A 14,768-nucleotide genomic window follows, 5' to 3' on the forward strand; every position below is an offset into this window, starting at 1 on the left:
AATTACACAAGAAGGACAATCAATTAATTGTAGAGTACAGCAATACTCATTTATGGCATCAAAATGAAATTGGAAAATTAAGATTAACCACAGCTGATAGAGCAAAACTGACAGGTATATTATTTTATTTTACTATATTTTATTTAGCATATATTCAATGATAATACTCTTCAATAGGTAAGTTATCTATGGGAGTGCCAATTCAAAGCGTATTAAATGATGTTCGAGATTCTGTGGATGGAACACCATTGAAGCGTTTACATTTAATAGAAAAACGAGACATACACAACATCAAAAGGGACTACAATATTAACAAGTGTTTTACAAAAAGAAATGAAAATGATTTTATGAGTGTTCAATTATGGGCCCAACAGTTGGAAAAAGGTAGTAATAATCCAGTTTTATATTTTAAGCACCAAGGGCAAGATGACGTGACAACACATTTAGGAAAAGATGATTTTTGTATCATCATTATGACTGATTTCCAAACTGAAATACTGGTTAAATTTGGAAATGACAAAATTTGTGTTGATAGCACCCATGGTTTGAACTTTGAACAGTTGCAGTTTTCAGCTATACACGTTACTTGTTGTTGATGAATACGGTAATGGGATTCCAGTAGCATTTTGTTTTAGCAATAAATCCGATACTGCTACATATTCATTATTTTTCAAATCTGTAAAAAAATTGGTTGGTATTATTAAATCTTATGTATTTATGTCTGACGATGAACCAGCATTTTACAATGCATGGTGCTCCTTTATGGGTCCAGTTTCAAAACAACTCTTATGTACATGGCATGTACTCAGAAATTGGAACAAAAACCTATCAAAAATACATTGTCATGAAAAAAAAGCTATAGTTTTTAAAACATTAAAATCTCTAATGTTTGAAACTGATGAAAAGGCATTTAATATTGAATTACTAAAAATATTAAATGACCTCAAAAATGATTTAGATACAATTGAATTTGGTAATTATTTTGCAACAACATATTGTTCAAGGGTTGAAAATATGTTAGTATAAACACTAACATGTATTTAGAAGCCCTCCATAAAAATATAAAATATTGTTATTTAGAAGTTAAGCAATGTAGACGACTGGATTTATCAATAAATGCACTATTGCTTCTAGTTCGAGACAAATTCTTTGAAAGGGTTATAAAAAGTCATCCAAATTACTTAAAATTATATCTAGTCATAATAAAAGTGTAAATATTTCATCAAATATGATTACTGAAACGGAACAAAATAAATGGATTGTTATTTCTGAAACTGAATCAGATGTAAAATATTTAATAGAAAAATGTAATGTAATTTGTAATAATTGTATTCTACGTTGTGATTCTTGTAATATCTGTGTCCATACATTTAAATGCTCATGCATAGATAATGTTTTGTATTTTAATATTTGTAAACATATACATACCATTGCCAAATTTAATGTTGTCATGAATGATAATAGCAATAATAGTAATGTTATACTCTTACCAGTTGTTGAAGAAAATATTAAACTTGGAAGCACTGCTGAAATATCTGAAATATTATGAACATCTTTAACTGATGAAATAAATACCAAAATGGAAATTATGATTGGTCTGCAAAATCGAGCTGGGGCTATAAATGAAGAAAAACAAAAACATATTTAAAACATTGCAATAAGATTATTGAAATACTTACAAACGAATCAAAACCTATACAAATTGAAAATATAAATACAATTAACATAAAAAAAAATATTGAAAAACAACCACGTTTCTTTACTAAAAATAAAAAAAATAACCTTGAACTTCATCAATTGTCGTCGAGTGAAGGAAATATAATAAGAAAATCCTTACTAAATAATACAAGTGTTTTAAATGTTCATTCATGTGACGATCATTCTTATAGCGCTAAAAAAAAAAAATGAATATCTTAATATATTGTTGAATTGTATCTTTTAAATGACGATCGTAAGTGAATAATGAATATTGAGTTTTTTTCGAATTTTGTATTATTAAATTTACTAACTATTTTAATTATAATTTATAATGTAAAAATATTATGTTAGTTGGACAGTTATGTTATTATAATAACATTATTTCTATAACAATATTTGTGTACTGTAATAATAATAATATCATTACACAATTGCTATCTGGGTATTAGTTCGAATTTTGAAAATATTTATTATATAATTTACCTTTTATTTACGTAAATAGGTTGTACATTTATACTGTATTCTCAATGAATTGTGTATTTTTAAATTTTAAATTACGACATTGTGTTTTTTAATAACTTAGTAACTATTTATGTGTTTAACTATTTTAATTTTTAATTATAATTAATATAATAAAATATAATATTGAAAATGACGTTATCAGTTTATCAATGTTATCACATTTTGATAACTGTAAAAAAGGGGCTAAATGTAGGCAATATTATATACGGACACAAAAAATTTTTTCCTGCGAAGATCCATTCGTGTTGTTATTGTTGTGACTGATATCTGATATGGCTGACGGAAAATCAGGACCACAACAAACGTCGCCGGTGATTATCAAGGCTCCGACCTACCAGGAACTTTTTGACCTAGCCACCAGTTCACAAGCTCTCTTAAATGTCCTGGACCAGCCACAGAAAGCTGAACCGAATAACACGCCGGTCACTTATTCGGCAACAACGCAAAACGTCCCGTTTTGTTCACACTTCCGCATGCTGCCCGATATCAATCGCTCGGTGCCGATCTTCACCGGACATGAGACGAGTATTGCAGCTGAGGATTAGCTGGGCTCAGTGGACGCCCTTGCCACAATCAACAATTGGCCAGTGCAATACCGCCTACAGTTTGTCAAGTCGAATTTGACAACTGACGCCCGAGGATAGTTTTTGACGGAAGGTTTTTGCGACTGGTCCGATTTCATGCTTAAGTTTCCCGCCACGTTCGTTCGGACTCTGCGGATGTCCGACCGTTGGAATCTAATGAATGAACGTTACCAAGCTGAGGAGGAACATATCACCCATTACTTTTACGACAAACTCCAGCTCTGTCAAGCACTGAATCTGAGTTTCACCGAGGTCCGAGAGCAGATTATTGCGGGCATCCGTTCACAAGGACTAGCGACCTACGCTATGAGCAGGACGCACACCGCCAGTTCGGAGCTGCTTGCCGATTTACGTGAATTAGAGCGCTTAAATGAAATGCGCTGGAGGCATTTTCCGATGCCACCGAAGACCGCCACCACCGCAAAACCGAGTAGAGCTGGTGCGACAAACAAACCAACATCGTCGTGGCACCGATAAAAGTACGGCGTCGTCAGAGACTCACCTGAGTGCCTCAGGTTTCGTTGTGGGACCCCGAGGTACATCCTCCTCCACAGTTCGGTGTTATAATTGTGGTGGAACGGGGCACATAGCGAGAGACTGCCCCAAACCGCGGAAGCCGTGCTCGGGATGTAAGTCCACGTCTCATTCACGCGGCCAGTGTACTGTCGCACCACGCGCGTCCATGACAACAGCTAAGACTATGTGTGCCGAATTGGTACAAGCGGTACCCAATAGTAATGCTTTTATTAAAACTGTATACTTCAACGAACACCAGACCACCTGCCTCATCGACTCGGGTTCGTCGCATGTGTTGGTGCGAGCCGGTTTGGCTGATCGCGCGGAAGTCACAATGCGCCGGACTACCCGACCAGTCTACATGGTCGGTGATGTGCATCAACTGAGTGTGGTAACTCTTGGTGAGACCACCGCGAGCATCGTGATCGATGGAGCGTACGCAGAAGACCACCCCGCCTGTGTTATCAGCGACGATTCAATACCGGTTGATGTATTAGTGGGCCGAACGTGGTTGGACCTGCCACACGTAAACTATTATAAAAGAGGTAACGAATTTGTCATCGAGGCTATCGGCGCGATACTACCGAGATCGTCGAAAGCGAGTGTTCCGATATACATACGGCGCTAGTGGATGTGGAGAAGCTTGTACCGTCGCCTTTGGTGGAGCAGGACGTCAAGATTGACCCAAACGTCCCGTTTGACGAGCGGTTGAAATTGTTAACACTGCTAAACGAGTATCGACACGTGTTTGCCAAGACCTTGGAGGAACTGGGTTGTACCGACGTGCTCCACATGGACATCGCGGAGGCGTCCGGGAGCGAGCCCATCCGTCAGCGGCCTTACCGTACCTCTCCGTCCGACCGTCGAATTATTTCTCAAATCCTGGATGAATGGAGGGCCGCCGGAATAATCATGGACTCCACATCCCCGTACGCCAGTCCGGTACTGCTGGTAAGCAAAGGAAGCGGTTGTGTATCGATTTCTGGTGACTGAACCAACAGACTGTGGATCAACCGTACCCAATGCCGGAAATTGACGAGCTGCTCAGCCACCTCGCAGAGGGGAAACTGTTTTCCACCATGGACCTCTCGAATGGGTTTTTGCAGATTCCACTTAGTGAAGAAGCGAAAAAGAAGACTGCTTTTGTTACCGAGGACCATACAGCGAAGTTTGAGCGCATGCCTTTTGGTCTGAAAGGAGCACCGGGCATGTTTCAAAAGACCATGGATCTCGTCTTTAAGGAGCTAAAGGACGCATATATATATATATATATGGATGATATTATTGTTCCGTCGCAGGACTGGGAACACATGCTCCACGTGATGCAACTTGTTTTTGAATCCCTACGTTCTGCGAATCTCACACTCAAGCCTGCCAAATGTACTTTTGGTGCCAGACAGTTGGATTTTCTGGTTTTACGATATCGAGCGGTGAGATCCGACCGGGGCCAAAGGTAAACGTTATCAGAAGTTTTCCGCCGCCTCGAGACGCCCATGAAGTGCGCAGGTTCCTAGGCTTGGCTGGCTACTTCCGGAGGTTTATCATTAATTATTTATTATTAATTATGCCAAGATAGCCGCTCCGCTGACTCTGCTCACCGGGAAGGACACACCTTTCAGTTGGGCCGAAATACAATAGAATTCTTTTGATGAGCTTAAAGAGCTGTTGTGCTGGGAGCCGGTAGTCCGTATGTTCGACCCGAAAGCCCCCGTCACACAGGTGCATACTGATGCGAGCTCGGTGGCACTGTCCGGTCGCTGATTTATCTGAATTTACATAAGACTGTAAATCCGCAGATAGCTCGTTGGTTCGAGACTTTACAACAATACGATTTTGACATCAAATTCCGGCCAGGTACGCGAATGGCTCATGTGGACGCGCTGAGTCGCGTTGAGCCGATACAGGCGTTCCTGATATCTCTATCGACGCCGAGCTTATCGAACGACAACGTATTTGTCGCCATGTCAGCGACCGATCGGGTCCGCTTTATGCAGCAGGCGGATAGCGCCTCCAAAGGGCTGATCGAGTTGGTTGAATTTTTAAATGCATCTAAATTAGATAAAATTCCCATCATAGGACAGTCATATGATGGAGCAAATGTCATGTCAGGTCACATAGGAGGTGTTCAAGCAAAATTGAAAATAGTTCACCCTCCAGCCAAATGTGCAGTATATGTACATTGTATGGCGCATAAGATTAATTTAGTAGTTATTGATATGTGCAAGCACTTAAAGGTAAAATTCATAATTAATATTTTATTATACCTATTATTCTGATTTGTAATTATATATATTTTTTTAAGGATGCTAGAAACTTATTTAACGCTTTGGAGGCACTCTATGTTCATTTCTCTCATCCAACAAGAAACGTGAAGCTTACTGATTTACAACTTAAATTGAATATGAAAAAGACAACACTTTCTCAGTTAAGTGACACTCGTTGGATTTGCCGCTTTAAAAGCTGTGACGCAGTGATAAAAAATTTTAATGCCATAGCTCAAGTTTTAAATGATGAAATTGATGATCAACAAAGTAAATGTGTTGCCCAAGCAATTGGTATGTTATGAAAAATATTAAATAACCATTGGTTTCATATAATGCAACTGATTTTATTGTGCTTTTTATTTTAGGTATTGTTTCTACAATATCAAATTTTAAATTTGTAGCATATTTATTCATTCTGCATGATATTCTAAAAGTTGTTAATATATTAAGTATTCAACTTCAGTCAAAATCAGCAACACTTGGAAATTCTGCAAATTTGATAAAAGGAGTAATTGATACATTAGAAAGTTATCGTTCTTCTATTCACTACAGTGAACTGTGGGAAAAAATGGTTGTATTTTCAAAAGACAATGAAATTGAAATTAATGATCCTTTTCAAGGTACCTAGAGTAAATTTTTACATTATATGATACTGTTAATTAATTAAATATTTTAAATTCAATATGATAATATATTTTTTTTTATATTGAGCTTAGGTGGCTCTAAAAGGCAGAGAAGGGAGTCCACTAATCTAAAAAATTATGTTGTTATGTCATCAACTTCAGCTGAAAATAATCACCAAAGTGATAATACAAGTACCACTACATTAGAACCAAAAGAATATTGGAAGATTCATGCTTTTTATCCAGTAATAGATACAATAATATGTCAAATGAAAGAGAGATTTTCTGAAGAGAGCATTCAAATTGCGACTTGTGTAGATAACTTGTTAAAATTAGACTTTAAGGGATCATCATTACTTATAAATCAATATAAGGTTTTTTTTTTTTATATATATAATTTATGTTTATCAAGTACCTATTTCATTTAAAAACTGTATAATTGTATTTTACTTTACAGAATTTGTTTGAAGTCATCCCTAATGATTTGCAATGTGAGATGACTGTTTTGAAAAATATGATTAAAGGAGTTCCTAGCTATTTAACCATAAAAGAAAAATTATCTAAAGATACTTTTCCAAATCTTTTTAAAATGATCCAAGTAGCTATCACTCTTCCAGTCAGTTCGGCTACTTGCGAACGGTCATTTTCGGCAATGAGAAGAATAAATAATTATCTTAGGTCTACGATGTCACAAGAACGGTTCTCAAAATTGGCAATACTTAATATTGAGAGAGATATAATTGTTGACACCGAAATTATTTTAAATACATTTGCTAATAAAAATAGAAAAATAAGATTATAAAATGTTAAAAACTAATTAAATCTGTTACCTATACTTAAAAGTTAAAAGTGAATTATTGTTTTATTTTTTATTTTTTAAATTTTACTTGCCATCCAATGAGCACATTTTTATAGAGGGTTAGGTTTAAGGGTAGAAAAAAGCTTCTGAGAGGCAGAGATTGAAAAATTTATGTGAGGGGCTGAAGCCCCCCCAATATTTTTACTCTAATTGCGCCTATGATAAGGATATGTAACATATCAATTCAATTGTACCTATACATAAACTATAATAATAATTATTCAGGGACTAGACAAGCCCGTACAATCGTACGTTATTCTATCGTTAAAACAGTTTAAACGTGCAGTAAAAACTAAAAACAATAAAGTCATGGAGATACCAGTATGAAATATGAATGTCGGCATGCCGCCCGTCGACAGCTCATAACAACACGATAACAATAATCAGTAATCACAATTCCTAAATGGGTCTCCACTTCGTGTTCTATAAATAGATTTTAGGAATATCATTGCTACAATGCCACCACCCGTCAATCAACAAGCCCGATAATAACAATTGTCAATTAATAATTGTTTGACATTATATATTTTAATATTATTTAATTCCATGATGCATCTTATCATTAGCATTTAACCATATTGTTTTAATTTATTTTATTTTCTGTACTTTCCCTGTTTCCTAAACTCACAACCACACGTCCACACTACTGTTTATTGAGTATTTATTGTTATTACTTTGTTGTACTGTGTTGCACTTTGTTTTTTTTTTTTTTACTTTGCTTTCACACGGTATACGTAGCTCATTTTTTTCTTACTTTTATTCGTTTAATTCAATCAACCAATAATATTTAAAATGTCGAATGAAGCATGTAACCTATGTAAAAGAAAAAGAGAAAACTTAAACATGACCAATTGGACTCGACATATAATGTCTTGTAAAAAAAAGAGACTTTCATCTGGTCAAAGTATAAAGTCTTTTTTCAAACAGAAATCTTCTGCATCTACTGATATAGCTATTGGTAAGTTTTAACTATTGTAACTTGTAAGCGTATGCCTATGTACTGTAGTATTAAACTCAGAATTTATTAACTTTTAAAATTAATTTTTATCACGGTGGAACAAGAAATGTCAAATATCAATTAAAATTCTATCGCATCACAAAATGAAACTTAAACCATTAACTCTTGTTAAACTAATATAATAATATCCATATGAAAATCATATTGAAACAACTGAGTACTGACATTGAATAGACCTATTTAATTTATAGAAAAAATATATCTCATACTAAGTATACATAAAATTTAGGATTAAATGACGAGATTCAATCCGAGAACGCTGATGTCTTAGAAACTGAAAATGATATACTGTCAAATTCTCATAGTGCTACACATGATTTACCTAAACTAGAAGGTATGTATTATGTATATTGTATAATACTTAATGCTTTCATTATTATTTTATTATTTTTGTATATTTATAAAAATATTATTTTAGTATTATTGAGAACAATCAAAATAGTTTAACATAATTGTGTTTAAATATTGTGAATTAATGGAGGAATTAATTTTAATTTACTGTTTAAATGTGTATAAAATGTATACTCGTGTTATAAAATTAAATTTAAATATATTATGACTATCTTATTCACAGTTACTTAACTTTTGTTAAACTAATTAGTATCCATATGAAAATTATGTTGTAACACCTAACATGTAGGTACCTATTATATCTATAATATTTTTTGAAGAATTTATAAGAAAAATATACTTCATATTATGTATATTATATTTAGGATTAAATGAGATTCAAACTGAGAACACTGATGTTTTAGAAACTGAATATGATGTGCTGTCAAGTTCTCATAGTGCTACACATGATTTATCTAAACCAGAAGGTATGATAATAGTTGTATTATTTATATTGATACAAAAATTGTTAATTAATTTTTGTATATTTACACAAATATTTTTTTAGTATTTGAAAATGATCCAGCATCCATTCCATTAGTGATATCAGATGAATTGTTGCATTATTATATGTCAATTGGTCCATGTCAGCCAAATGCTCATGATTTATTAAATAATACATTTCCCAAGACATATGAAAAAAGTGGTCATATAAGGTCATTTAATGAATGCTATTATTATAAAAAAAACAACGATGGACAATGTATACGGAGGTCTTGGTTATGATACTCGCCATCTCTAGATCGAATATTTTGTTCAACTTGTAAACTTTTTGGTTTACCAGATACCAAGAAAATGTTTTTAGCAAAATGTGGATCTAATGATTTTAAAAATATTACACGGACTTTATCAAACCACGAATGCTCACCAGAACATATGCAAAGTGTGATAGCACATGGTTTGTACATGAGAAATGATCGAATTGATCTGAAACTCATTGAAAGTGCCAATTGCCAGGTAGCTGATAACCGAGAACTTTTAAGTCAAATTATTGATGCTCTTATTTACATTGGAAGACAAAATATAGCTTTGAGGGGCCATCATGAGGGCATTGATTCAAATAATAGAGGCAATTTTTTGGAATTAGTTAAACTTTTATCAAACAATCATGGTCCTTTGAAACATCATTTAGAACAAATTGAGAGTAAAAAAAAAAATCGACTGACATTTTTATCTAATGTTACCCAAAATCACTTATTAAATATTATAGCAGAAGTAATTAGATCTAAAATATTGAATGAAGTAAAAAAATCTGGGCAGTTTGCTGTAATAATTGATACTACAACCAACGTTAGCAATTTGGAACAATTTACATTTATTCTTAGGTATGTAAATGAAGAAGGTCTTGTTCAAGAACGACTGGTTTCATTGGTGACAGCATCAGATGCAACTGGACTGGGTATGTTTGAAGTATTTTGTAAAATAACTAACAAATATAATATTGAGTGGAAGACACAATTGATAGCTCAAGCATATGATGGCGCTGCATCTATGCAGGGACAATATTCTGGTTTAAAAACCAGGATACAACATGAAAATCCACGAGCTATATATATTTGGTGTTGTGCGCATTTATTTAATTTAGTAGTGGTTGATAAGTGTGATTGTTGTATTGTCTCCAAACGTTTTTTCGGTGATGTTGGAAGTTTAGTTGAATTTATGAGGGCAAGAAAGAGAACAGCTATTTTTGTAAAATTGCAAGAACAGTTATATCCTAACGAGCGTCTACGTCGAATGAAGCGGTTCTCGACAACACGATGGACCTCTCATGATAGGGTATTGATTGTTATAAATGAAAAATATTCTGCATTATTGGAAACACTGGAAGAAATTTCTGATGCGAATAATTCTGACCGCGAAACTGCTTCAACTGCTGAGAATCTAATTAGAAAAATAATATCATTTCAATTTGTTTTGATGATGTTATTTTTTAGAAAAATATTTGCCATTACTACTGAAGTGTCTAAATATCTACAATCAAGGGAAATTGATTTTGTACAGGCAATTAATTTGATTGATGTTGCGAAAAAGCGGTTAGTAGAGGTGAGATCAGAACAAGGCTGTAAAGATTTAGTTGACCAAACAAAATTGTTGTTTTCAATGGAAAATAATCTTACGGAAAGGGATTTTTCTCAGGTAAGACTGAGGAGAAAAAAAATTATGCCTGGAGAACAAGCAAGAGATGAGCTTTTATCTAACCAGGAAGATAATTTTCGAACTGATATTTTTTATAGGATTTTGGATACAATTATTTCATCAATTGAAAATAGATTTTCTGAGTCTCGAAATATGCTTAAAGATTTTACTTTACTTTCACCTGAACGTTTAAAATGTATTAAAAATGAAAATGATTTACCCAATGATGCTTTTAAATCCATTTCAAACTGGATTTCAATTGACCTCACTCAACTTAAAACTGAATATGTTACGTTTGGTAAAAGTTTAGATAAATTGCTGAATGGTATGAATATAAATATGCAGTATCAAAACCATGACAAACAGACAAGTGATTTTGATTCAGAGAATGATAGTGAAATAAGTGAAAATGATGTTGAAACTTCAGAAAAAAAAATAACATGCCTGCAAATTCTTAAAATATTATCTAGCTATGACCTTCAACACGCTTTTCCTAACTTATTGATTGCTTATTGATGTTAAGTATGGAAGGAGATATACCAATAAACCAACAAGAAGTAATTGATAAGTTTGCTCAAACATCAACTTTGTTGAAAAAAAATTTGATGTTTAAATAGCACACTTATTTTGTCGAGTAATTTAAAAATAAAATAAATATATACACATACCATAATGTACCATAATATTATTTATTTTTTACCTATATTAATTGTTTTTGTTTTTTATATGATTTAGCAATTAGAATTTAGATGTTTACCTATTTGCTAAAATTCAAAACCACTCTTAAAATAAAATTGTTTTTCATGTTTGATAATGTCTATTTATCATATAATATATAAACTGATTAGGTACTTAATTGGAATAGTATAATTTAGAATGTCCAATAGTTGCTTTGTAATTATATGATAAATGATAATTCTCAAATAGGTAACAATTTCTCAAGTATCAATAAACTTAAACTTTTGAAGGGGACTGGCCATAGGCGTTTGAGATTTGTGGTGGCGGGGGCTGAATACCCTACTATTAACTAATATAATATTGTAATAATATTGAATAAACTTTTAAAAAATGTAGTAAATATTTGGGGGGCTTAGCCCCTGAAGCCCCCCCCCTCATTTGCGCCCATGAGCCTGACTCCTTAAGTCTCCTCAAAAGATGGGGGTTTTTTTATAGGTGGTGGGTGTGTGCACATTTTGTTGGCCTCATGGGTAAAAAAAGTTCACCACGCCACTGAATCACCATACCTTTGGCTAGTATTATTTATTGTAAGGCGAGAATCGCCAGTGTATTTTATTTTATTATTATTATGTCGATATAGCTCAGGACCAACTGGCCAGTCTGCGCTCCACAAATTACTGTGAGTTATTTATTATATTTTTTTATATTTTTTGTTACAATATTTATTATATTCTGTCGTGCCATAAGGGCCATACAACTATTATTATACTACATTGTGCCATAAGGGCTAAATATATTTGTTATATTCTGATGTGCCAGAAGGGCGCATAGCACTATCATATTATCATTTTTATATTATATTTTTATACCTATTGTGTTGCTGTGATTTTTTATATATTTGTGTCATTATTATTGTGTATTATACAGCAACAGCAACTTATCACTTGTTACCATTTTTATTATTCTTTGTTTAATTGTACACACATCTAAATACATACACACATTAATACCCAAATACACATAAGCCACAACATACACTACATAGCTCGACAGTATTTGCCCGGCAATCCCGACCACTGCTGTTCGAGCTATTATACCACTACACACCCAGCTAGTCCTCCATAATATATTTTATAGACCTAGGTGTTAGTTGCGTAAAAAAAAGAGTTTGGTGCCCGGACTCATATGTTATTATTATATATTCCGGCCCGTACAATGTATATTATACATAATTGAGAGTTAAAATGTTATTATTTTTGTGTATCGTAGGGTTGGACGACGAATTGTTGACATTTTTTACATTTTCCAACAATTGCAAAATAGTGTTCATAACATTGCATTTGGATGTTATTTTATGAACTCTGAACTCGTAAAAGAACATCGTAATGGTTATTTTTGTACGTGGACATTTAAATGTAAAATGTGTAATCTAATTACAAAAATTGAATCAGAAAAAAGTGAATCATATATACCAATCAATAAAGCTATTGTCAATGCTACAGTTGGAATTGGAATAGGATACACTCAACTTAGTGAATTTCCCGCAATTTTAGAGGTACCCTACCTTTGCGGTAATACATACGGTAAAATATTCGATAATCTTAGTACAGTAATAGAACAAACGGCATGGGAACATATGAGATTGGCAGGCATTGAGGAAAAGCAATCAGCGATGGGGGCTGAAGATTTTGATACTGATGGTATACCATTGTGCCCTGTAATTGCTGACGGTCAATGGGGAAAACGAAGTTACAAGACCAAGTATGACGCGTTATCCGGAGCTGTAAGAAATGTTTTATCACATAATCGCATAAATAGCGAATTAGTTTATTTTATTAAGTATAATCTTAATTTTAAATATAATAAAATACGGTACTGTTCTAGTAGACCCCCGCCAAGAAAATAATCCCCCCACCACACAGGTTTAGTTGACGCCCGCCACCCAAATATTTCGTGTTTTCGATATTCTATTCAATAATCAATAATTTAATATTTTATTATAAAAAATAGTCATATTAATAAAAATTCATAAATAAATTGCAAAAATTATACACAACATCAGCTAATACATATAATAATGCAGAAAATAATAAGAAATTATACAGGTGGCCATAATTCTGCTATGTCCTTCAAAATTTCTTTAAATGGATGTTTAATTTACTTCGCCACATAAACTCTAACAAATAAGAATCTAGAAAGTTTCTCTTGGTCTCTCTTCGTTTCTTGTTGCCCCATTTAGCACTTCCCCACATCCTCTCAACATTCTGCGTGTGAGCTGCACTTATAGGATCTACAAAGTTATACTGGTGGTTTACTGTTGAGTGCTTAATTTTTTATTATTTTCAGCATTATTATATGTATTAGCTGATGTTGTGAATAATTTTTTTGCGATTTATTTATAAATACCGAATGAATGTATGATAAATTATTCAAATTATTTTCTTACTTTTTTTATGAACTTTTATTAATATGAAATATGAATATTTTTATAATTAAATATTAAATTATTGATTATTGAAGAGAATATCGAAAACACGAAATATTTAAGTGGCGGGCGTCAACTAAACCTGAGAGGCGGGGGGATTATTTTCTTGGTGGGGGTCTACTAGACCAGTACCAAAAATACTTATGACTCAATAATAAATAATAGAAACATAAAACAAAAAATATATATAATTGTCTTAAGAGATGGCGATTAAAAAAACTATTAGAGATAGTTCCTTATGGACCACACTAATTGGTACAAAAAATTGAATGTCGCAACCATATATTAAGAAATTGTAGTACAAAATTATCTGCATTAACAAAAAATACTATATACCCACCATATTTAAGACGGCTAATTACAAAAAAAATTACTAAATTCTGTGTAGCTATTCAAAAGGCAATTCAATTTAGAAAAAATTTAAATACTAACAATATTGCTAAAATAAAGGGTAATTAATCATTTAAATTATTTTAATTAAATAATGAGCAATTTTTTTTATATAAAAAGGTAATCAATTAATTTTAATTATTTGTTTTTACAATATATTTTAGGACTTCAAAAAGACATTTCTAACAGCCCTTATCATATTTTTGGACAGCATTCACAATGTGATATTTATTTTTGTAAAAAACCAACTGATTGTGAAAATCATGTGCCAGCTATGGAAATATGTGGACTTATGAGTGAAGTTAATTCAGTTTTAAGAAGAGTGGTTGAAAATGCTTCAAGTCTTATATATGATGTTACAAACAACGCTTGAGAGCAATCTAACAGCGTTATAAATAAGTATATTTCAGGGAAAAGAATACAATTTCCTTTAAAGCAATCTTACAATACAAGAGTTCAAGCATCAATTATTTCCTACAATACTAGTGGTAATTTTCTTAGAGCGGTCCATAGGTTAAAAAAAAAATTGATGCACGAAAGCCCCGGTATAAAACAAACTTAAATTCATACACTATTCGTGTACTTTTATAATAACTATAACTTTA

At 32.9% G+C, this 14,768-nt stretch overlaps 2 protein-coding genes across 2 annotated transcripts; both read left to right on the plus strand.

Annotated features, from left to right (window-relative positions):
• The first annotated feature begins 5,370 nt into the window (after window positions 1-5,370).
• On the plus strand, window positions 5,371-6,212 carry LOC111026811 (zinc finger protein 862-like). Its single transcript, XM_022304961.1, has 3 exons — window positions 5,371-5,554; window positions 5,623-5,875; window positions 5,950-6,212. The coding sequence occupies exons 1-3, from the start codon at window positions 5,423-5,425 to the stop codon at window positions 6,210-6,212; spliced, it is 648 nt and encodes a 215-aa protein (XP_022160653.1). The 5' UTR covers window positions 5,371-5,422.
• Window positions 6,213-6,304: 92 nt separating this feature from the next.
• LOC111026812 (52 kDa repressor of the inhibitor of the protein kinase-like) lies at window positions 6,305-7,053 on the plus strand. Its single transcript, XM_022304962.1, has 2 exons — window positions 6,305-6,581; window positions 6,665-7,053. Exons 1-2 carry the CDS (start codon window positions 6,354-6,356, stop codon window positions 7,007-7,009), a joined length of 573 nt encoding a protein of 190 aa, XP_022160654.1. The 5' UTR covers window positions 6,305-6,353; the 3' UTR covers window positions 7,010-7,053.
• The last annotated feature ends 7,715 nt before the right edge of the window (window positions 7,054-14,768 follow it).

Source organism: Myzus persicae, unplaced genomic scaffold (genome assembly GCF_001856785.1).
Source record: "Myzus persicae strain clone G006 unplaced genomic scaffold, MPER_G0061.0, whole genome shotgun sequence".
Lineage (NCBI taxonomy): Eukaryota > Metazoa > Arthropoda > Insecta > Hemiptera > Aphididae > Myzus > Myzus persicae.

Excerpts from the sequence above, each read along its gene's own strand:
- LOC111026811 (XM_022304961.1), top strand. The coding sequence starts at position 5,423 with ATGTCAGGTCACATAGGAGGTGTTCAAGCAAAATTGAAAATAGTTCAC. Across the intron at positions 5,555-5,622 it reads ATATGTGCAAGCACTTAAAG|GATGCTAGAAACTTATTTAA; the intron begins GTAAAATTCATA and ends TATTTTTTTAAG. Across the intron at positions 5,876-5,949 it reads ATGTGTTGCCCAAGCAATTG|GTATTGTTTCTACAATATCA; the intron begins GTATGTTATGAA and ends TTTTTATTTTAG.
- LOC111026812 (XM_022304962.1), top strand. The coding sequence starts at position 6,354 with ATGTCATCAACTTCAGCTGAAAATAATCACCAAAGTGATAATACAAGT. Across the intron at positions 6,582-6,664 it reads TACTTATAAATCAATATAAG|AATTTGTTTGAAGTCATCCC; the intron begins GTTTTTTTTTTT and ends TTTACTTTACAG.